At 39.3% G+C, this 24,237-nt stretch overlaps 1 protein-coding gene and 1 pseudogene across 3 annotated transcripts in view; one reads left to right on the top strand and one right to left on the bottom strand.

Moving 5' to 3' along the window:
* Window positions 1-24,237, top strand: part of MED14 (mediator complex subunit 14) — an 82,931-nt gene that overhangs the window by 12,377 nt on the left and 46,317 nt on the right. For all 3 annotated transcript variants that reach the window (XM_090263907.1, XM_090263908.1, XM_090263909.1), the window contains exons 4-12: window positions 4,738-4,911; window positions 5,521-5,650; window positions 6,185-6,313; window positions 6,634-6,741; window positions 7,231-7,363; window positions 8,121-8,271; window positions 8,740-8,851; window positions 15,216-15,341; window positions 17,186-17,264. In XM_090263907.1, coding sequence (XP_090120033.1) covers window positions 4,738-4,911; window positions 5,521-5,650; window positions 6,185-6,313; window positions 6,634-6,741; window positions 7,231-7,363; window positions 8,121-8,271; window positions 8,740-8,851; window positions 15,216-15,341; window positions 17,186-17,264 — 1,142 coding nt within the window. The remainder of the gene's footprint in view (window positions 1-4,737; window positions 4,912-5,520; window positions 5,651-6,184; window positions 6,314-6,633; window positions 6,742-7,230; window positions 7,364-8,120; window positions 8,272-8,739; window positions 8,852-15,215; window positions 15,342-17,185; window positions 17,265-24,237) is intronic.
* Window positions 14,626-15,116, bottom strand: LOC149991578 (nucleosome assembly protein 1-like 5; annotated as a pseudogene).

Here is a 24,237-nt window from a genome sequence, read left to right on the forward strand (position 1 = left end):
TAGATTTGTCTATTCTGAACATTTCACATAGGTGAAATCATAATATGTGGTCTTTGTGACTTAGAATGTTTTCAAGGTTCATTCACATTGTAACATGCAGTAGTACTTAGTTTGTTTTTATAGCTGAATTGTATGGATTTTGTTTATCCATTCATCGGTTCATGGACATTAAGGTTATTTCTAGTTTTTGGCTGTTATGAATAAAGTTGCTATAAGCATTGATGTACACAAGTTTCTGTGAGAACATATGTTTTTATTTCTCTTGGGTATATACCTAGGAGTGGAATTGCTGGGTCATATAGTAACTGTTTAGTCATTTGAGGAGCTGCCAAACTGTTTTCCAAAATGGCTGTCCTATTTTATATTCCCATCAGCAGTGTATGAGGCTTCCAATTTCTCCATGTCAATATTTGTCTGACAGTTTGATTCTAGCTGTCCTAGTAGGTGTGATTTAGCTCAGTGGATTGAGCGTCGGCCTGCGAGCTAAGTGTCGCTGGTTCGATCTTCCAGTCAGGGTACATCAGAGAAGGAAAACTCTGACTCCAAAAAAACCTCCGCTGCCTTGCGGCATACCTCTTCAGGGGAAAGGCTAAGGGAGTAAACCCCAACAGAAAATCCGGAGCCGGAGTCCCTAAGGCGGTTTGACGTTGTAGTCAACACCGGCAACTCCTGCGGCACACCTGAAGCCAAGCTGTATTGACTCCGTCTTTCCCTTGGACCCTTCAGCTGCGAAGAGAGGGGGGGTCTGCTGCATGGGCAACAGCAGACCCTCCATATTACCCTGCCCAGGCTCTGTAGCTTCAGCGTCATCGCAAGATGTCGATTCAACACGGGAGGAGACAGATACTACCATGTCACTCCCGAGTCGGACTGCACAGCCATTCTCGGCGGTGCAGATAGACTCTTTAAGAAGCTACACCATCGTCTCTCGAGACGGACGGCTGCCGACGACGACGAGTAGGTGTGATGAGCATCTCATTGTGGTTTTTATTTGCATTTCTCTCATGACTAACTAATGATGTTGAACATCTTTTCATGTGCTTTTGGCCATTTGTATGTTTTTCTTAGAGAAATGTCTGTTGGTGCTCAGTTAAATTTTAAAGGAATCAAGGGAACACTTTGTGAAGTATATGATTGTCAAGTACAGCTGAAACTAATACGAAACAGTATTGGATGTAAACTATAATTGAAAAATAAAATTTAAATTTAAAAATGTAAAGGAGATTATTAGCCATATTAACAGCTGGTATGTGAATACTGAAAAGAAAAAAAGAAAGAACATGCTGATCATTAGGGACCTATATGGATTCACTAATAAGTTACTCAAACCTAAAGTTTTAACCTTTATTTATTTGATTTCTAAGTCAAAGGAATATAGCTGAAGCTAGTATATTTTGAGTTGAGCAAGGTGGTTTAGACTGTTTCTGTTTCATTAATTACTCATGTTTAAAGTAAAGGGGCTTGGGCTGGATAAACTGCAACCCCACTAGGATTGACGAATGTCTTCCTTGAGGGAGGTCTTTACTATTCTTTGGCCTTGGTTAGAGTCTGATAAGCATTTTTACAATGTCCTGAGTGAAGGGAGGTTTGGGATGACCTAAATCTGAGTAAAAATCAGTTCAGAAGTTGAGAGAAATGGGATTCAAGATGGTTTTAAATATGTTAAAATCAGACAGATTCCAGTCCTGCTTTAAGTTAGGATGGGAAAGTGGATCTTGCTTGTTAAAGGTTCACAAACAAAAGATCAAGGCCTTTTAGTTGACTCCAAGCTTCTGTGTGTTAGTTGTGGCTTCTAATGAGAAGTTATGTTGGTGGCATTGATAGAAATCCATTTTACTAGTGTGGGGGCGCAAAAAAAGTTCCCAACTTTCTGAATTCTTCTGATTAGGCTAATAAATTAACAAGACAGATTAATAGGCGAAAATATCCAGATGTATTTCATGTGTACATATATGTATGTTCCATAAGAATATGAGACTTGAGGATGCACTGGGCAGTTGAGACTTATATGTCATTTTGGACTAAGGAGAGGGAGGCAGAAGTCTGATATTTCAAAGAGAAAGCAGCCAATTTACAGGTAGCTGAGAAAGAGCAAGCATGTGGTAAACAAATTCTTGCCTGGCCACCCAGAAACAATGGGACACAGAGGGGAGTCCAACAAACAGGCTTTGCCTGACTTTTCCCTGTCTGCGGCATTTACTTTATATTATGATGCTAATAAGGTGATGCTTCCCCCTTCCTTTAAACAGGTTTTTCTGTCTGAATTCCTTTAGGCAGATCAGGAGGAGAATCAAAGGTTCTTTCTGAGTCTTGCTTCTTAAAAATAAGCAGCTTAAAATATTCCAAAAAGTATACTTTGGAGTGGCAAAACTTTGGTCCCCTTTACTAATCATAGAAGGTAGCTCTTGTACTGGGCTTTGCTGGTCTAATGAAGTTAGAAGAAACATTTTTTTGTTCCAGCTTCTCTGATAATTGACTCTCTTTGGGCACCTGTCTTAACCTAAGCCTCAATTTTCTTATCTCTAAGGTGATGGTAATTATGATTTTGTCTATTTTCTGGACTTGTGAAAATCAGATGATTAAATGAGTATGAAAATGATGGGAAAATGTAGGGCATTTTGTGTGCATGATATGGTATTAATTCTGGATACCATATTTTAAGTTGGCCATTGGTACAGGAGCATTTTTGGGTAGTGGGACATGGCTGATGAGTCAGGAATTTAGAGATGTGAAGACTAATTGAAGTGATGTGGAATGTTTAGCCTGAAGATAGGTTGGACATCACCTTTTTGAGGGCATGAGAGACAAAGTATTATTCCAGAATAGAAGTAGAGGATAAACGTTTCAAGGAAATACAAGGTCTGTCCAGAAGGTATCCAGCCATGTGATATGAAAAACAGAAACATTTATTGTAGAAGATACAAAATACAAGAAACATTGTATATAGGACAATGATGCCTCAGTCTCCTTCAAAGTAGGCACCTTGGGACCTCACATAGTTCTGGCAATCACCATCAGCTGCCCCGTTGTATTTTCCTGAATCTCATTGATGGTCTGAAATCTCTTCCCTTTCGAAGGTGACTTTAGTTTTGGGAAAAGCCAGAAGTCAGAGGGTACCAAATCTGGGCTGTATTGGGGCTGAGTCACCTGGGTGGTTTGCTGTTTCTCCAAAAGACGCTGCAGGAGGTGTGATGCATGAGTGGGCAGTCACCAGTTGCCTATAGCTGTGGCCTTCTGAATTATCTGAATAGTTTCCGCAGAGCAATGTTCAAGCTTAACACAAAATCTGATGCAGATTTATTGCACTACTCACTCGGTGATTTTGAATGCAATGGCCACACAGTACACATGCTCAGTCAACGGCGTCTACCACCCCCACTGACTAGTACAGTGAAGTCATCATTATTCACGAATGTGCATTCCAGTCCACTCTCCTTGGCTGCCAGGTTACATCGATGTCATGGAAACCATTCTCATTATATTAACAATAGCTGAACTTTTTCTGGACAGACCTTGTAGATTTCAGCTCTATGAAGAGCTCTACTAGTTCAGGTGCCCTTATGAAATGCACTAAATAGGGAATTAATGGGAAGGATCTCCATATTCAGCATGAAGTTGACCTAGATCTCATAATGGGCAGTGTTTATTGCGTATTTTCTGTGTTCTGGGCACTGTTCCAAAGGTTTTATATGCATTAACTATTAATTCTCAGAACAACCTTATGAGGCTGGAAATCATCTCTACTTTACAGCCGAAAAAACTGAGGTACAGAGGGATTAAGTAATTTACCCAAAGTTATAGAGTTAGTAAATTGCAGATTTGAAATTGAGACCAAGACAGTCTGGGTCTAGGAATCCGCACTCTCTTACCAACTATTAAGAATTTTAACTGGAACTCTTTTTTAAAAGAAAGGGTTTATTAGGCCATTGCTAGTAGAAAAAGAAAAAGAAGACGACAATGACTTGGTCTTGGCGCATGGAGCCTAAACCACTAGCAGCATGGTTAGGTAGAAGAGACAGATTATGTCTGTCCTCCTAAGAGTTTTGCAAGTCTTTTTTCATACATCAAGTGTGTGGGGTGTGGGGTGGGGAGCAGAAGTCATTCTGAAATGATTTACATTAGCCCTAGACAAAGGGGGTGGGTGAAGGTAAAGTGGAGGCTAGTTCTGGGATAGATGCAGTAGATTCCTTAAAGCTCATGAAGCAGAGGCTCCTGGGGTTGAGCTGTGTCTGGCTCTTCTCTCTTTTTAGATCATCTTGGAAATAGTCAACTGGGAGTTAATTTATAATTCCAACCTACACTGAGGAGTGTGATCAATCTTTTGTTGGTTTTGCATTGCAGTTAACTGATTGACCCCTTTTTTGTCTCTTCCTTCCACCCTCTGGCCTGCTGTAATTTAATTTAGGACATCTCAGAATTTACTCCTTGTCACCAACCAGCTCTAGGAGTCTGTAAGAGTAGTAAAATGCATTTTATTTATTTTTTCTAACTCATGATACTATGTATGTGTAATGTTAAAAATGAAGAAATGAATTGGAAAATCTTTTACTTAGATTGATAGAAAATTGCTTTTCAAAATATTTCAAATTACTGGGAAATTTTTTAAGAAATATTTTGCAGTACGGAACACCTATATTATTTCCCCTTGAAATTTACTTTGATATGAATCAATGGTATTTGAACTGAAAAGTGGCTAGTTTTCAAGGAAAATTAATACATTTATCCTTTGCTTTAAAGATGATCTCGAGCTTTTTAGATCAACAAGCCATCTTGTTTGTGGATACTGCTGATCGCCTTGCTTCGTTAGCTAGAGATGCTTTGGTTCATGCACGCCTACCGAGTTTTGCCATCCCGTATGCCATTGATGTGCTGACCACTGGGTCTTACCCACGGCTGCCAACCTGCATTAGAGTAAGTACATTTCCCCCACTCACCTGATCTTAAAAGTTGAAGGCTTTGGCATATTAGTAACTAGAACAGCAAAAACTTTTATATTTTGAAACAAATATTTATGTAATTTGCTTCTTTTTCTGTAACAAAAATTGTTTTGTTTTTTAATAAATTGGGGTCAGAATGTGAGTAGATACCAAAATGGATGGATTTTTTTTTTTTTTTTTTGTGAGGGTAAACAGTTGTGAAGATGTAACTTACATCATTTCACATATGAAACTACTGCATGTTAGTTGCTTCTGGGAAGTGTTTTGAAAAATTTATTGTGTAGTAGTTTTACTGCCTTGGTACTATTGTATTTTATACTTTTAAGAAGTGGAAGTCATCTAGTGACATTAAGTTGGTTTCATAAATAGAGCATGAAGATCATGTTGCATGACTGTCTTTGCCGGGTGACTGTTGGAATCATTTGGCACTAACGCATGATAGTAAAGGTCACTATTATTAGATGGAGACTGCAGAAAAATAAGTTTTGATATTCTCTTGAGTAAATACTGTGCTAAGACAGGTGCTGCTAAAAATTATGCCTCTTTGTACATTACCTTAAAAATCACTTAAATTATTTTGAAGGATAAGATTATTCCTCCAGACCCAATTACCAAAATTGAGAAACAAGCCACACTTCACCAGCTGAACCAGATTCTTAGACATCGTCTTGTAACCACAGACCTTCCTCCTCAATTAGCAAATCTTACCGTTGGTATGTACCTGAAGGTTTTTTTTTCTTTTAACAATTGACTTGTTGGAATATCTTTTAAAAAGCTTTGGGATTTTATTCAAAGAAATATCATTATGAAGTTTTGACCTACAGTTCTGGCGGTGTTTGAATCTGTGACTTGTCAGCCCTATCATTTCTCTTTATTACTTAGAAATACAGTGTTGGTATTTGAAGAGCTGGCAAGTGAGTAAAATCACCTGGGGCTGGAGGAGAGAGAAGTCTCAGGGTTGAGCCTCAAGAAAATATTGTTCTTTGAAGTTAGAAGACTTGCCTTTGGTTTTTTTTTTTTTCTTTTTTCTTTCTTCATTTTGATTTTAGAGAGAGGGGAAGGGAGGAATAGAAACATTGATGTGAGAGAGAAACATCTATCAGTTGCCTCTCGCATGTGCCCTGACCTGGAATCAAACCTGCAACTTTTTGGTGTAGGGGCCGATGCTCCAACCAACTGAGCCACAGCAGCCAGGGTGAAAAGCTGCTTATTTTTTTAGTAAAGTAGACTTCTTTTTCTTCTGAAAGCAAATGGCCGGGTGAAGTTTCGAGTTGAAGGAGAATTTGAAGCCACCTTGACTGTAATGGGAGATGATCCTGATGTTCCATGGCGTCTTCTGAAGCTAGAAATTCTAGTAGAGGATAAGGAAACAGGAGGTAAATCACAAATATGGATTTAAATCATAAGTATTGATTTAAGTGTTTGATGTTTTAATATCATTGAAACATTTTGCAGGCTAATAAATGTGTTTAGCAATTTATCCTGTAATTTGAAGCAGATATTATGATAATCATAATTACCAACTGACCTTAGAGGTTTCAGTGTTTTAAATATAATGTTCTCTAGTTTTCATAGATAGTTTCAGTTCTTTTTTAAAAAATTCATTATTAGTTAATATATTCTTCATTAGTTGGTACTATGACATGATCTGTATGCCTTTCTGATTAATCATTGTCTTTTCTTCTGCTAATTTAAGATGGGCGAGCCTTGGTTCATAGCGTACAAATCAGCTTCATCCATCAACTGGTGCAGTCACGGCTATTTGCTGATGAGAAACCTCTTCAGGACATGTACAGCTGTCTACGTATCCTTCTGCCTCTAGTCTTGAACTGTAGTAGCCTAAACTCCCCCCCGCCCCCCGGCTTTTTTTTGGTAGAAATGGGGCAGGGGAACTAGTCAGTGTGCAGAATAGTGATAGATCTATAATAAACCAAGTTTTAAATGTTACTGTTGACTTTGCAGATAAAAACAAAAAAATGATGAATTATAAATAGTACTATATGGAGAAAAAATTGTACTATTTGGTCTACCCATATTCTCTAAACTACGATGAATTAAGGGGCAACTTGGACCTTATGGTTTGTTTATATTAGATCAAAATTAAATATACCTTTTTCTAAAATTATGCCACAAATTATATCACTTTTTAGGATAAGTCATTGGAGAAATATAATTCCAGAAATTTCTTTCATAACGAGCTTTTTGGGAATAGAGTTTTTGTTAAATGAAGTTTGCTTATACTTCATTGGCTATTGTAGTGATGTATATTATATTTGCTTAATGAGATCATCAGATTCTTTCTGCTTATCACTTCAGTTAGAAGTGCTACATTCCCAAACTCTAATGTTAATCCGAGAGCGGTGGGGAGACCTTGTGCAGGTAGAAAGGTATCATCCTGGAAAGTGCCTCTCCCTCTCAGTTTGGAAGTAAGTAAAGTTGATTCTGGTGGATTCATGCTATGACTGTAAATACTTTGTTTCTCTTTTTTTCTCATACAGCTGATTTACTATATACTGAAAGCTGCATGCCTCCGACAACATGATTGTATATGATAAGGTCCTGCCTGTAGTAGCATATAAACTGGACAGGACATCCATAATTGACACCGTTCTTAGAACATGGCATGTTTTAAATATGTAGACATCTATCTGCTTGTTCTAAGAGTTATTCTTAAAAAGTTAGATTACTCTGGGCTAATACCAGATTGCTAAAAAACTTAATTGTTGAATATAGTATTTTAGAAACATGCTTATCACAGTTCTACATTTTGAATTGCACCTTTTAATATCTTTTGAGGGGAGGGTTTTGGGAAAAATTAGTACCGGGCCTTTTACAGTCCTTGATTCCCTAGTTAAACTTTGCTTCAATCACATTTTCTATAAAGTAACTAGAGATGAATAGACAACACTTAGAGAACAGGTTGTTTTGTTTTGGATTTTTTTGTTTTGCTTGTGTGTGTGTTTTATTTTGAAATTCTTTGTGGGGTTCTTTTTAATGCGTAAATCAAATACTGTGTTTGATTACAGAATAGCTCTTCTCAATATTAATGTATTCCCTCCATAAACAGTGAGGGTGTGCCATGTTCTAGCCTCTGGCTAAGGCACACAATAGATTGCCTCTATTTCAACCCAAATGTTAACAGACTTTGTTGAAAAAGTTTGCATATTTCTTTTTTCTCTTTAGTCAACAGGTTCTTGGGAGAAAAACAGGGACGGCGTCTTTTCACAAAGTTACAATTAAAATCGATGAGAATGATGTCTCTAAACCTTTACAGATTTTTCATGATCCTCCTTTGCCTGCTTCTGATTCCAAATTAGTAGAAAGAGCCATGAAGGTAGATGATTTCAATATATCTTAATATCGATTTAGTTAAATGAATATAACTTACCATTTATACTTAAACTTTTAGTACAAATTCTTTAAAATACCTAATTGTTCTAAAACCCTTTGTGAAACTTGTCTTAAATGATTGTTATGCTTCTATATTTGTTATTTGTTTAAAAATCTAATAACAATTTTAAAGATATACTTTCATATTTTATCGTTTCAATCAGATCATTTTATTTTTAGGGTCTGTCTTTTAATCTTTATAGTAAGCGATACATCTAGTATTTTGATCTGTACTCGCCAAAATGTTATCTAGAGTCTTTAAGCTACTAATAGCATGTTTATTTTTTAACTTTGTTTGCACTTAATCAGTGTGACTCTCAAAGAAATATCTTGAAGCACAATAATCTACTTAGGCTTTTAAAGTAAAAGTGTTTAAATTGGACATATGATTCTATTGTTCTTGTCTGTGCAGATTGATCACTTATCAATAGAAAAACTCCTGATTGACAGCGTCCATGCGCGAGCTCATCAGAAGCTCCAGGAACTGAAGGTCATTCTTAGAGGCTTCAATGCCAATGAAAACTGTAGGTTCTTTTAAATAAGTATTTCTGTCTTTGTTTAAACTTGTATTCACTTTTATTTTCTAAAGGATATGTCTTAATCTGACTTCTTTCCTGATATACTGGTTTTGTTATGGAGGCTGAACATTTTTGCATTTTAACCTGTGATCAACCAAGCTTGTCCTAACTTTCCCCTTATTTTCTTTTTATTTAGCTTGGCCTTATTTTTGAAATGTATGCATACTGACCCTCCTTAAAACTTCTTTTCCTATTGAAATGGAAGCTATTTTAACATTTTAATATGAATCTTATTTTAGTTTTTCTTCTAAGGTTAAGGCAGCTGTGCAGATGTTTGTAATTTAGTTATAAAATGTGCCTCTTTGAAGCAGAATTTATGCTTTCTCTTTTAAAACATTTTTTAAATTGTTAATACATTAACAGGGTTCAAAATAAATACAGATGTATGCACATAGTGAAAAATATTTTATTTAGTAGATTCAGAGCTTCGGGGACATTTAGAAAGAAAGCACTTTCATTTTGGGAATGTAGTTTCACAATATTATAATGCGCATATTTACTGCCCCTACCCCAGTTGTTTTTGGCCGTGATTACCTTGTGCCCACAGTGAACAGCCTTTAAGTGAGATGGTATGAGTGAAGTGCCATATAAATATGAAGTCTTAATAGTGCCAGTTACAAAGGTACTGCCTTTCATCATCACAGGACCCACCTCAATGCATTATACTTAAAAAAGCAACTTCTTAGGTATGGACTAGTCACATTGGATTAAAACTGTTTTGATGTGGTAGATAAAAACACTACCTGAAGAAAAGACAGAAAATCAGGAAAATAAATTTGTATTTAGAATATAGTATTTCCAAGGATGGTGAAAGAATATTGGTGAAAAAGAGGGTTCTAAAACAAGCTAAAGACTAAGGAAGGGCAGCTTAACCTAAAAATGCTAATGTGGGTCTTAAAGAAATAAAGGGTATGTCAGACATCTGGTGAATGTAGTGGCGAAATCTATTTTGAGGGAGCATGTCCAGTAGCTTCATCAAGGTTTAACATTAGAGTTCTCAGGTCTTAATAATTTAAATTTAATTATAAGTTGTAGTGGAGGTTGCCCCCCACCCCCATTTTAGTCTTTCAAGCAAAGATGTTAAATATCGACCTAAAATTTATGATTGAAAGCATAATTAAAACTCTAATTGGAGTTAGAAAGCCCACATGACCCCACCCCTTTGGGTTTTTTAATCACTTTATTGAGGTATAATTCACATACAATTCACTCATTCAGTATTTTTTAATATACTCAAAGCAACCGTCACCACAACCTAATTTTAGAACATTTTAATCTTCCCCAAAAGAAACGCAGTACCCATTAGCAGTCACTCTCCCCTTGGCAACCACTAATCTATTTCTGTCTATAAAATTGCCTTCTGGGACATTTCAGAGTAATCATATATAGCCGGTCCTTGAATAACATCGTATTGTTTGTCGTTTCACTATGACGTTCGTAAGATACCATAGGAACTTAACTCTTGTTTATATCAATCAGCCTATGGTAAAAATGGCTTCATTTTATGTCGTTTTGCTTAAGGTCGCAGAACCTATCGATGATGTTAAGTGACAACTTACTGTAATGTATGGTCTTCTGTATATTTTTGTTAGCAGAATGTTTTTAAGGTTTGTCCATGTTATGACATGTTTCAGTACTTCATTTTTATTGTCAAATAATTTATTGTATGGATATACCACATTTTGTTCATCCATTCATTATTGATGGGGTTAGTTTTCACTTTTTTTTGCCTGTGATAAATAATGCTGCTATGAACATTTCTGTGCAAGTTTTTCTGTGAACCTGTGTTTTTATTTTCTTGAATGGAATGGAATGGAATACCTTTTGATGTGTTTAATGCCTCTTTTTAATCCCACTAGTAGCATACGAGGGTTCCAGTTTCTCTATATCCTCACCAACACTTTTTATTGTTTATCTTTTTGTTTCTAGCTATCTTGGTGGGTGTGAAGTGGTGTCTCATAATGGTTTTGATTTGCTTTTCACTAATTATTGTTGAGCATCTTTTCACATCTTTTTTGGGAAAATGTCTATCCAGATCCTTTTCTCACATTATAATTAGATTAGTTCTCTTTTTAAAAAAGATGTTTTAATGGTTTTTCTTAATGTTTATTATTTATTTTTAGAGAGAAAGAAAGAGAGAGAAACATCAGTTCCCTCTCATATGTGCTCTGACCGGGGGCCAAACTCACAACCTAGGTGTGTGCTGTGACGTGGAATCGAACCAATGGCCTTTTGCTATGCAGGATGATGCCCAGCCAACTGAGCTCTAATGGTTAGGGTTAGATTAGTAAGTAGCCCCCAAAATGAAGCATTTCAAGGGATGGCTAGGAGAATGCACAGGCAGCAGATTTTGTATAGTCCAGGGTGGAAAAAAGTCTCTGGGTAAAGGCAATGAAAGGCACTAAACGTGACTTACCATGTGGTCCCATTCACAGCATTGCCTGACTTTTGAAAGCTGGGGTGCTCTCATTGGGTTGTGCTCTGTCAGCACTGGAATTGGGGTGTCAAGGTCAGTTCAGATGGTATGAACTCCACATAGCCATTCCTAATTGTTCCCAGTTGCTTGTCTTCAGACTTCACACTTATTATTACTGTCTGTTGGTACATTCCTCATGTTGCCCTCCATAAGCAGATAGGGAGAAATAAAAGAGGAGATACGTGTATTATTCCTGCTGCAGGAAAAGGTAGTGTACAGTCCTGTCATCTTGCATAGCTTTTAATTCTCCTGTCTACATTTTATTCATAAGTTTCTCCATTTTTGGATACCGTAACACCTGTTGCTTTTAAATGCTTAGGGCATTATATATTTTATTTTATGGTATTTAGTGGTAATAAAATATGTTCAGATATATACATCAAGTATTTTCAATCTTTTGCATTGTGTTATATGTTCTACTTTGATGCCCTACTTTTTCAAGAATGCCCAATTTTTATAATTAGATTGAAATTATAATTCTTATCCTAATTGTCAGAGCTAGTTTTACTTCATTGTTGCACTTTAAAAATGTTTTTGCCTTAAGGAATACATTTCTACCCTATTAAGAATTATTAACAGTACAGATCAGATTTAAAAATCAACAGCCCTGCTTTAAATCTGTAAGTACTTTTTATTATATTAACATAGTTCAGCAAAACATGAACTAATTTGTCACACTGCTCTGAATTATAAAATATTGTAAAAGCAATTCCTGTTTGTGCCTTTTTGTTCTATTTTGTTTGTTTTTAGGTGACAGTTCTGCTGGATCTGCATGCTAAACATTTGTGTACAAATACATATCAGATATACTTGCAAGCAGTTTGTTTTCATCTGACTAAATATGTCTTCATTTTTTTTTATAAGTTTGATAATTTGTATAGATATACCAGTGGTAGCTTCACTTGCTTTAATTATTGCAAATTCATAAGAGGTTTCGGTTTGTCTCTTTGATTCATAAAGGAGTACAGATAACGTACATTGTTAAGCACTTTGCTTTTTAAATCACCTTTACGAACTTATTTCTTCCTCCAAAGGACCCATGGCATGGACAGCAAAATGTTACTGTCCTTGTTTAACCAGGTAGCACAGAGAAGTCCCACCTGGTGAAAGGCTGGGACTCCATTGCCACTCTTCTCACTGCCTGCCTTTCTTCTGTGCTTTAGAGGAATGTGGAAACCAAAAGAGCATATTTCTTTTACAACTCTTCAAACTGATCAGCATGTGGTGTGCTTTCAGTGCTCTGCTCCTTTACTTACTTTGTTATACCAACTTGTGGGATTAAGGGAAAAGTTAATTGGGTCTGGTAAAAATACTGTGAAATTGTAGAACAGGTATATTGGCAGCTTTGGGAATTTGTGTATAATAGTTGCCTATGTTCTTATTTTTTCTGTAACTTGAAAATGAGGTACATAAGTAATGAAAAAAATTTCCTGTATAATCAGTAATGTTTAATAGTTCTCAAGTGTTTTGTTTTTTTAACACGTGGGCCCTAATTGCTAGAAAACCTTTCTTTGTAAAGAATGGCATTGAGAATATTTAGGCCACGGATGAAACTCACTTGATTTCCCACCATATTAAAAAATAAAATCCTTAAAAATTAACTTAGTAGTAATTAATGAGTGAAAATAAAACTTAGAACCCAGCTCACTAATGAGGTTAAATTTTCACTATCTATATTTTTTTAAGGCATCTTGAAATTTTTTTGCTTTAGTATTTGAGACAGGTATGTTTGTTTCAAGTCACCTCGAAGATTACACTTTTTTGAGCTACTAATTAACTTAATAGTACTATTCCAGTTTTGCAAAAATCATGTTTTTCTTCTGTCAAGATTGTTCAATAGTTGGTTTGTTTCTAGTCACTGAGAAATACTTTTTTTTAGAAACACTCAAATAGAAACATAATTTTGAAGTTTTTTTGAAAATATTTTATTAACACCACAGTGGTAAACAACTTTATGCTTATGTTTTTTTATAGATCACTTAGTCACACATAATTCAAAACCCACAAAGAAGCTAAGAGTCTTTATATTAAATGTATCCTTCCTAAAAATCCTTAACTGTGCCAATCCGTACTCAAGCAGTGAAATTTGATTTTGCAACATTTTATATTTAATATGTCACATTTACATAGTAAAATAATAAAGGCACAGCTGATACAAGCAAACTTAAATTCTTTCTACTTCTGACTGAGGATGGGGATACACATTTAGATTGGTTCTTCAAGTATGTATTTTTTCCCAAACATTAGCTTCATTGATGAGTTCTGATAATTTTCACAGCTACATTCTAAAAGCTACATGACAAAAAGACTTCACAAGGATCAAACTATGTAACACTGTATACACATGCCTTATAGAATTTGCTACATTCTATATCTTCAAGTAAATTAATATTTCTAAAATGCTAGGTAGAGGAATTTAATACTTAAACATTTGGGTTTTTTTTTTTTTTTTTACCCCTTTGTAAACAGACACTACCAACAAAACACATAAACATGACACTGTAAATAATGAATACATATGTTGACAATATTATACAGGTTATAAACGCTCCTTAGAACCACATTGTTTCTCTAAATTAAAATATTCAGAATATTCTTTAAAATTTGAAGACCTCAAATTGTGAATGAGGTTGCAGACCTCATTCACAGTACTGTCATGATCTCTATCGCAGGCGTCCTAGATTCCATCCCGCTTCTCTGAAGTGTAAAGCTGATGTCTGGGTTCAAAAGCAAAGTCTTATAGATGAGTTGTTTTTTTGTTTTTTTTTTCCCTTGGGTTCTGCTTTTTCTGCAGTCGAACTTTCAGGATTAAAGAAATCGAAGAATGAAGCATTGAGAACATGTTCAGGCTTGACTTGGGTATTCCGTGTCGTGTGATCATAGTGTGATAAACTGGTTTCAAAGTGGTTCTTTACTTCACATCTACTTGAGACACCCTTAATAAGTCCTCAGTTCCAGTCCTCACAGAAGAGATCATGAAAATAAATCATTTTTAATTTAACTCATTTTTTTCAACACCTTTTAATATATTTATTGGGTTCAAAATGAAAAGCAAATTTGAAACGGGCTGGTCAGGATCTGATTGTTTCAATTTAATATGTTTTTTGGAATGTCAGAATTGATTCACATTGTTTTTTGGTCCAAAACCTGAGCCTTTTTAAATTCACCAATATTTTTTTAAAAACCACGCAACCCACCAGGATTTTTCTTCATTGTCATTCTCCTCTTCCGTCTACGCCCCCGCTTAGTCCTTGGTGCCATCAGACAGCGCAGAGCCAGGACCCTCGTCTTTGGCAGCAGCAGTCTCCGCAGCAGCTGCTTCTTCCACCTCCACCTCCTCCTCATCGTCCTCTTCTTCCTCGCCCTCCAGTGTCCATGCACATCACTCCATCTCTCCAGTGAGCTCTTGGATCTTGGCAAGATTTCATTATGCTTTTTTTCCAGAGCCTGAAATTCCATATCAAAATTGACCTCTATCTTATCGCATCGCTTTTGCAGCTTTTTGAGGGCCAGGACCCGGCATTTCACCGAGTTAGGCAGGCTCTCAATAAAGTCATTTTTAGGCTTTGGTGGGTTCTCCGCAGGGGTCTGGGACTCCTCAGTGGTCTGACACGCGGCGCAGTCAGACTCGCTGGCTGCACTGTCACAGTCTCCCGCCTGTGCACCACCTTCTGCCTCCGCGGCCGCCGCCACCTGGCTCGGCTCTGCGGGCGGCTGGTTCTCCGAGTCGGCCATGGTACAAGAAAAGCTGCAGACGTCTAGCTGGTTGCCGCAGACACCTGCGTCTGAGCTCCACCATAGCGATCTTCTAATTTTTAATTTTTAACTGTTCAGCTTCCATAGAGACCGCACTTCCGGCTCTTGTTGTTCCCATCTTGGAGCCCTGTGATAATTCGGAGTGTCTACACATTTATGTGGATTTGCATTCTGGAATGTTTCAATTGATGCTTTATGGACTTGGTAAGTTACTAAATGACACAGTCATTCAGTGTAAGGAAAAATATTTTTAATAAAAGCAAAATTTAAATTTTCTGCCATTAGATATTGAGAAAAGTGGCCTAAGCAGTGTAAAGCGTGGATATGGAAGGAATAACTCACTGATGTCTGTCACTTGGGGCCCATTTTAACTCGTTTGGATTTTTTTTTTCTTGGTACCAGAAGTTAAAATTCCCAATATGAAGTACATTCATGTTGTTTCTCTTATGTAAAAGTAACAATGTTGATGGCTGATGTTTTTTAGATTATTTTACCACTAATAGTTGGGTGGCATGGATATGGCTAGAAGGAATTCTCAAAACATTCATGGCTGAAGAACATATTTAATGACCATATAAATATCCAAGATAACTTGGGGTACAGAATCCTGGAGGAAAATATTTTTTTCTGGCTTAAATACAGCCAAAATTAAAGTTTTATTTCTTACATGTTCTGTTACTGAGATGGTGTTCTGAAATGATGAAGTACTAGGAACTTAGTGTTTTTGTATTGCTAATAGAACATTGTTCTTGAATATATCAGCACATTTGAAATTAATATTAAGCTAGATAGATTGAAGAAAATAAAAGCTTTTCTAGTTATATGGCTATAAAGAGATTTTTCTATGAATTTCTCATGAAAAACTGGCCATATTACTTTGAATCACATCACATTTATGATAGCTAAATGATAAATGACACCTTTATGAATTACCTTTTAACTGTGGTTCCAAACCAACCAGGCAATTGTTTTGTTCCTCAGAACTTTTTATTTAACTGTTTTCTTGATTATTAACACAGTACATACTCAAATAAAAAACTAAACATGGTAAAAATGAGAGAAGATGGAAAAAAGTTATTCTTCATTGTTATTTTAGGGTATGTATGCTTATCCTAGTCATCTCAGGCTTTTGTAACAAAGAACCAGTGTGGGTGGCTTAAACAACAGAAATTTGTTGTTATTACAGTTCTGATGGTTGGAAGTTTGGGCGCTGATTGCCATCATGGTTGGATTACTGTCAGGGCCCTCTTCCTGGCTTGTAGATGTCAGCCTTCTCACTGTGTGGTCACGTGGCAGGGAGAGAGAGAACCAGCAAACTCTTTGGCACTTCTTATAAGGCCACTAATCCCATCAAGAAGCCCTTAACCTTAGACCTTATCTAACCCTAATTATCTCCCTAAGGCCCTACCTCTAAATACCATTATATTAGGACGTCAATATATGAATAATGCAATTCAGTCCATACCAGTGCTCTTTTTATTTTTTCTATATATTTTCTTTAGTTCAAATCATTTTATATCTTGCTTTTTTGCTCAACATTCTATCAGCATTTTCTAGTGTCATTAAAAATTCTAAGTGGCATTTAGCGTGCTAATCTTCAGATAGCAGTATACTTGCTTATGCCAGAGACCATTTGTATTTAATAAATAAATATTACAATGGAGTTTTATACTTTTTATAATTTTTAAGTTTCTAATTCTAGTACTACTGTGAGCTTTAAATACATATAAGTTAAATATTAATTGACTAGACTAAGAGTTTTGGGAATTAAAATACTGTATAGGCAAAAAATTAATTTATGTATTTACTTATCTTCCTGCAAGTATACATTTCCTATTAATTATTTGTCTTAACTTATAACTCTCCCTAAAATGTTAAAGAGGGAAAACAGATTAGGCTAATTTATGACTAATGACACATTTAGTTTAGTTTTTTCTGACTCAAAAGTAACACTTCTTTCTGCCTGAAACGGTAATTTCATTTAAGTTTTGGCTATCTAGATATTTTGTGTCTAGTGTCAGCAATTAATGAAGTGCTTTATTTTATAGACCAGGCCACTTTGGATGACATGGAGAAGTCTGTGAATGATGATATGAAACGGATCATTCCTTGGATTCAACAACTTAAGTAAGCTTATTTAGCTCAAGACTAAAAATGGAAGCTTATTTTGACAAGATACATTTTCTCTATCATTAGTCTTGATCACTTTTAATGTTTATGACTTGAGACTTGAGCACCTTTTGTGGGATAGGTCCAAGATGGCAGTGCTTTGTGTTAAATTCCCCTCTAGAGTAAGTACAGGTATGAAGAGCATGGCACTCTAGCTTTCATTCCTTGTCACATTTTCTTTTGTTCAAGTAGTCTATAAGTTCTCTAACACAACGGATTTTATTGTATGTAGTGTTCTCTGCAATAGTGTCTTCTTCATTCTTCTCCAGGACAATCTTCAAGGTATAAATCTACCAGCTGACACTTTGAAAATTATCATTTTTGCTTCTCTAATACTGTCATTCAATTTGTTTCAAAATCCCTTGAATGCTTCATATTGTAAAATTAAATAAAATTGAAAATTGAGCTAGAAATAATTCTGTGAGGTTTCATTAGCACTCTAGTACACAAAGGTACCTTACAGCAGCTCTAACAAACTCATTTTTAAAATTAACAAAACAAAATTCTGAGAAATAAAAATAAATTTTAGGGATCAAAACTAAAGCTGGCAAATGGAGAAGGGTGGGATCTATTAATTTTGTGATCTTCTAGCCTACTCTTCCTTTTAGTTTTGTAAATATTTGAAAATTTTGATATCATCAAGTCATTTTTTCATTAATAGGACATGATTTTAAATGACAATAGATAGTATTACATGAGCCTTTTGAACAGCTGTTTAGTTTATCTGTATGTGAAAAACTATAGTCATTACTCTGGGTAACAATTTCTATAATTTTTGTTGTTTAGCATCATTTGTTGTGCATTTTGGCTCAATAAGCAAGGTTTAAATTCTTCAATGATTAATTCACATCTTGCATGACTTGAGGTTTTTTATCTGGCAATTTTAGCTAGCAGAAATGTAACCTGAAACCAGAAGGCTAAGCCCCCAAAACCTTAAGCTCACATAATTTATTTATAAGAAAGTTCCCCTGGTTCTCAGTTATTATAGTGCTTCTCAAATTATCTTTGGTGAATAACCAGTTTATCACTAATTTATCATGGGATATTAATATTTTTGAAATAACTATTGAAGTATAATTTACTTATAATAAAATTTACCCATTTTAAGTGTACAATTCAATGACTTATAGTAAATTTACTGAGTTTTGCAACCATAACCACGATCCAGTTTTAGAACATTTTCATCACCTCAAAAAGGTGCTCATTTGCAGTTAATCCCTATTCCCAGCCTCAGCCCCAGGCATGAATCTACTTTCTGTTTCTGTAGATTTTCCTTTTCTAAACATTCTATATAAATGAAGTCATAAATTATGTGATCGTTTGTGACTGGCTTCTTTCACTTAGCATGTTTCGGAATTCATGTTGGAGCATGTATGTATCAGTACATCATTCCTTTTTATGGCTGAATAATACTTCAATCTATAGGCATACCACATTTTGTTTACTCATTCATCAGGTGATAGACACTTGGGTTTGTTTCTGCTTTTTGGCTATTATAAATATTGCTATAAATAATGCTGCTATGAGAATGTGGACTCCCATTTTCATTGTACTAGGAATGGGATTACTGGGTCATACAGTAAATTTATGTTTTAACTTTTTAAAGAAACTGCTAAATTAGTTTCCAAAGCAGATATGCCACTTTACTGTCGCATCAGCAGCGTTTGAGGGTTTTCATTTCTTTATCTTCTTGCTAACACTTATTACTGTCTTTGACTATAGCCATCCTAGTGAGTGCGATGAGGCAGCCTACTGTGGTTTTAATTTACAGTTTCGTAATTACTAATGATATTGAGATATGTTCATGTGATTACTTTTTTAATAATACACAATGAAAACAAATTTTAGAAAAAAATGAAACATATAAAATATAAGCCCCAATTTTTTATTAGTTAACAGACATAAAATTACAGTTAAATAAATATAATCAGAACAAACAGTATAAGGAAATAAGATAACTTGAAATTATGCACGTTTTTCATTTAAAGTACATGTATTGACAATTAATATAAAAAATTTACTCTCAACACTCAAATTTTTTGTTCCACAAAGTCATGAAAAAAACAAAAAAATAAAAAGTAAAATCACAATTTCATATATGCTTTGAGAAGAAATCTTGCAGAGCAGGGGATCACTGCCGGCCAGCACACACACCGGCCAGCATGGCACAACATTCCTGGCCCGCCAGAGCTGGGAATTACTGCCGGCCAGGGCAGCGGAGCGTTCGGGCCCGCGCACACGCCGGAACGGGGGATTGCTGCCGGCTGGCACACACACCAGCCAGCACGGTGGACCGTTTCGGGCACGCCAGAGCAGAGGATCGCTGCTGGCCAGCGCAGCGGACAGTTCCCGGCTCGCCCACACGCCCGAGCGGGGGATCGCTGCCAGCCCGCGCGCACACACCAGCCAGCGAAGCGGGGCATTCCCAGCTCGCACACACGCCAGAGCGTGAGATCGCTGCCGGCTACCGCACACACCAACCAGCACAGCGGACCGTTCCGGGCACGCCGGAACAGAGGTCGCTGCTGGCCAGCGCAGCGGACAGTTCCCGGCTCGCCCACACACCGGAGCGGGGGATCGCTGCCAGCACGCGCGCACACACCAGCCAGCGAAGCGGGGCATTCCCAGCTCGCACACACGCCAGGGCGTGAGATCGCTGCCGGCTACTGCACACACCAACCAGCACAGCCGACCATTCCGGGCACGCCGGAGCAGAGGTCGCTGCTGGCCAGCGCAGCGGACAGTTCCCGGCTCGCCCACACGCCGGAGCGGGGGATCGCTGCCAGCACGCGCGCACACACCAGCCAGCTAAGCGGGGCATTCCCAGCTCGCACACACGCCAGGGCGTGAGATCGCTGCCGGCTACCGCACACACCAACCAGCACAGCAGACCCTTCCGGGCACGCCGGAGCAGAGGTCGCTGCTGGCCAGCGCAGCGGACAGTTCCCGGCTCGCCCACACGCCGGAGCGGGGGATCGCTGCCAGCACGCGCGCACACACCAGCCAGCGAAGCGGGGCATTCCCAGCTCGCACACACGCCAGGGCGTGAGATCGTTGCCGGCTACCGCACACACCAACCAGCACAGCCGACCGTTCCGGGCACGCCGGAGCAGAGGTCGCTGCTGGCCAGCGCAGCGGACAGTTCCCGGCTCGCCCACACGCCGGAGCGGGGGATCGCTGCCAGCACGCGCGCACACACCAGCCAGCTAAGCGGGGCATTCCCAGCTCGCACACACGCCAGGGCGTGAGATCGCTGCCGGCTACCGCACACACCAACCAGCACAGCGGACCGTTCCGGGCACACCGGAGCAGAGGTCGCTGCTGGCCAGCGCAGCGGACAGTTCCCGGCTTGCCCACACGCCGGAGCGGGGGATCGCTGCCAGCACGCGCGCACACACCAGCCAGCTAAGCGGGGCATTCCCAGCTCGCACACACGCCAGGGCGTGAGATCGCTGCCAGCTACAGCACACACCAACCAGCACAGCGGACCGTTCCGGGCACGCCGGAGCAGAGGTCGCTGCTGGCCAGCGCAGCGGACAGTTCCCAGCTCGCACACACGCCAGGGCGTGAGATCGCTGCCAGCCCGCGCGCACACACCAGCCAGCGAAGCGGGGCATTCCCAGCTCGCACACACGCCAGGGCGTGAGATCGCTGCCGGCTACCGCACACACCAACCAGCACAGCGGACCGTTCCGGGCACTCCGGAGCTGAGGTCGCTGCTGGCCAGCGCAGCGGACAGTTCCCGGCTCGCCCACACGCCGGAGCTGGGGATCGCTGCCAGCACGCGCGCGCACACCAGCCAGCGAAGCGGGGCATTCCCTGCTCGCACACACGCCAGGGCTTGAGATCGCTGCCGGCTACCGCACACACCAACCAGCACAGCGGACCGTTCCGGGCACGCCGGAGCAGAGGTCGCTGCTGGCCAGCGCAGCGGAGAGTTCCCGACTCGCCCACACGCCGGAGCGGGGCATCGCTGCCAGCACGCGCGCGCACACCAGCCAGCGCAGCGGGGCATTCCCAGCTCGCACACACGCCAGGGCATGAGATCGCTGCGGGCTACCACACACACCAACCAGCACAGCCGACCGTTCCGGGCATGCCGGAGCAGAGGGTCGCTGCTGGCCAGCGCAGCTGAGAGTTCCCGGCTCGCCCACACGCCAGAGCGAGGGATTGCAGCTGGCCCACGCGCATACCAGGCAGCACAGCTTACCGTTCCGGGCCTGCCGGAGCAGAGGATTGCTGCCAGCCAGTGTGGCGGAGAGTTCCCTGTTACCCCACATGCCGGAGCGGGGGATCGCTGCTGGCACACGCGCACACCAGGCAGCACGGTGGACCATTCCGGGCCCGCTGGAGCGTGGGATCGCTGCCGGCTCGTGTGCACACCAGCCGTAAGGGCGGAGCGTTCCTGGCCCGCCGGAGCAGAGGATCACTACCAGCCAGCGAGACGGAGAGTTTCCGACTCGCCCATAAGCTGGAGCGGGGAACTGCTACCGGCCCACGTGCGTGCCAGCCAGCACGGCTCAACGCCCCCGGTCCACCCACACATCAGAATGCAGAACAGCTACCAGCCAGGGCACATGCCAGCCAGCTTGGGAGAACGCTCCTGGCACGCCCCCTAGTGCCTGTCTGTTGTTGTGGCCCCCTGCTGGCAGGCAGAAAAACCACACTTCCCATGTTCAACCTGGGCTGCAGGTGAAAGGTGAAATGAACTACAGGAGCTTTGGAAAACTTTGGACGCTGGTTCTGGAGAAAAAACTGGAGGAGCAGCAGACCAGATCTGAGGGAAGACTCAACCTCAGTCCTAAAGGAGAAATCTCATAAGCTGACTACTCCCCTCCAAGAGGCATCAGTCAGAGGCAGCTCAACAACTGTCAGAAGTGGGCAGAGTGACTCAGTCAGCTAATTTAAAGGAAGGACCCACCAAAGAGCAACACAACAAACAAAACCAAATACTACTAGAGAGTCCAAATAAGAAGCATAAAGGGAATCCCAAGAGTATCAAGTTAAGGAGATCAAGGAGTCTGTACCACTGAATCAAACAGATTCCTACTATAGGAGGTCACACCAAAAAGGCAGAAAATAAAAGCAGATCAATCTAAGAAGCAGAAGCAAACATGACTCAGTGCCCAAAATGGGGAGACGAATAACACCCCACCAAAAGGAAAGGAGGAATTCCTAAAAGGAGGGATAGATGAAATAGAGGAAAGAAAACTATCAGACATGGAATTCAAAACAACATTAATGAGGAAGCTCAATGAACTCAACAGATTCAAAGAAAACCACAACAAACTCCAGGGGAACTACAAAGAACTCCAGGGAAACTATAAAGAACTCCAGGGAAGCTACAGGGAACTTACTGAGAACTATACCAGCATAAAAAAGGACATAGAAACTATCAATAAGAACCAGGAAGAAATGAAGAATGTAATTTCTGAACTGAAGAACATACTAGAGTCAATCAAAAGCAGGCTAAACGAAGCAGAGGTTTTGATTAGTGAGTTAGAGGACAATGTAGAAAAAAATTCCCAGACAGTGCAACAAAATGAAAGAAGACCTAAAAAGAATGAAGAGGATTTAAGAGAATTGCAGCACACCATGAAACAAAACAATTTCCGTATCATAGGGATAAAAGAAGGCGAAGAAGAGGAGCATGGGATAGAAAACCTGATTGAAAAAGTAATGACAGAAAATTTTCCTAGCCTGATGAGAGAAAAAGTCATGCAAGTCCAGGAAGCACAGAGGGTCCCAATGAAGGTAACCCGAAAAAGGCCCACTCCAAGGCACATCATAATTAAAATGGCAACATTCAAGGACAAAAAGAGAATCCTAAAGGTAGCAAGAGAAAAACAGCAAATAACATACAAGGGGGCTCCAATAAGGCTATCGACCAGTTTCTCAACAGAAACACTGCAAGCCAGAAAGGAATGGCAAAAAATATTTCAAACAATGAAAAACAAAGGCCTACAATCAAGAATACCCAGCAAGGCTGTCCTTCAAAATGGAAGGTGAAATACGGAGTTTCTCAGACAACAGAAGACTAAAAGAATACATCTCCACCAAACCAGTATTGCAAGAGATGCTAAAGGGAATGCTTTGAGAAAAAGAAGAAAAAGAGAGAGGGAGAGGAACACAGGTACAAAGGGAAATGAATAAATACCTGTCAATAACAACCTTAAATGTAAATGGATTAAATGCTCCAATCAAAAGACATAGGCTAGCTGAATGGATACGAAAACATGACCCACATATGTGCTGTCTACAGGAGACACACCTCAAAACAAAAGATGTACACAGATGGAAAGTAAAGGGATGGAAAAAAGTACTCCAAGCTAGTGGACGTGAAAAAAAAGCTGGGGTAGCAATACTTATATCAGACAAAACAGATTTCACAGCAAAGGCCATAAAAGGAGACAAAGAAGGACATTTCATAATACTTGAGGGAACAATCCATCAAGAAGATATAACCCTGGTAAACATATATGCACCCAAAATAGGAGTACCCAAATATATAAGGAAAATCTTGGAAGACTAGAAGAAGAATATCAACAGCAACACACTCATTGTAGGAGACTTTAACACCCCATTGTCAATAATGGACAGATTTTTCGAAGCAAAGAAGTATCAAGGATTATTGAGGCATTGAACAACACTAGATCACATGGACTTAATTGATTATATATATATATATATATATATATATATATATATATATATAACTTTTTACCCCAAAGAAGCAAAATATACATTCTTTTCAAGTGCACATGGAACATTTTCAAAGATAGACCACATGGTAGCACACAAAACAAGCTCAACAAATTCAAGAAAATTGAAATTATATCAAGCATCTTCTCAGATCACAATGCCTTGAAACAAGAAATCAACCTCAAGGAAAAAACTCAAAGACATTCAAACTTATGGAGAATGAATAACG

Source organism: Furipterus horrens, unplaced genomic scaffold (genome assembly GCF_987537825.1).
Source record: "Furipterus horrens unplaced genomic scaffold, mFurHor1.1.pri manual_scaffold_17, whole genome shotgun sequence".
NCBI lineage: Eukaryota > Metazoa > Chordata > Mammalia > Chiroptera > Furipteridae > Furipterus > Furipterus horrens.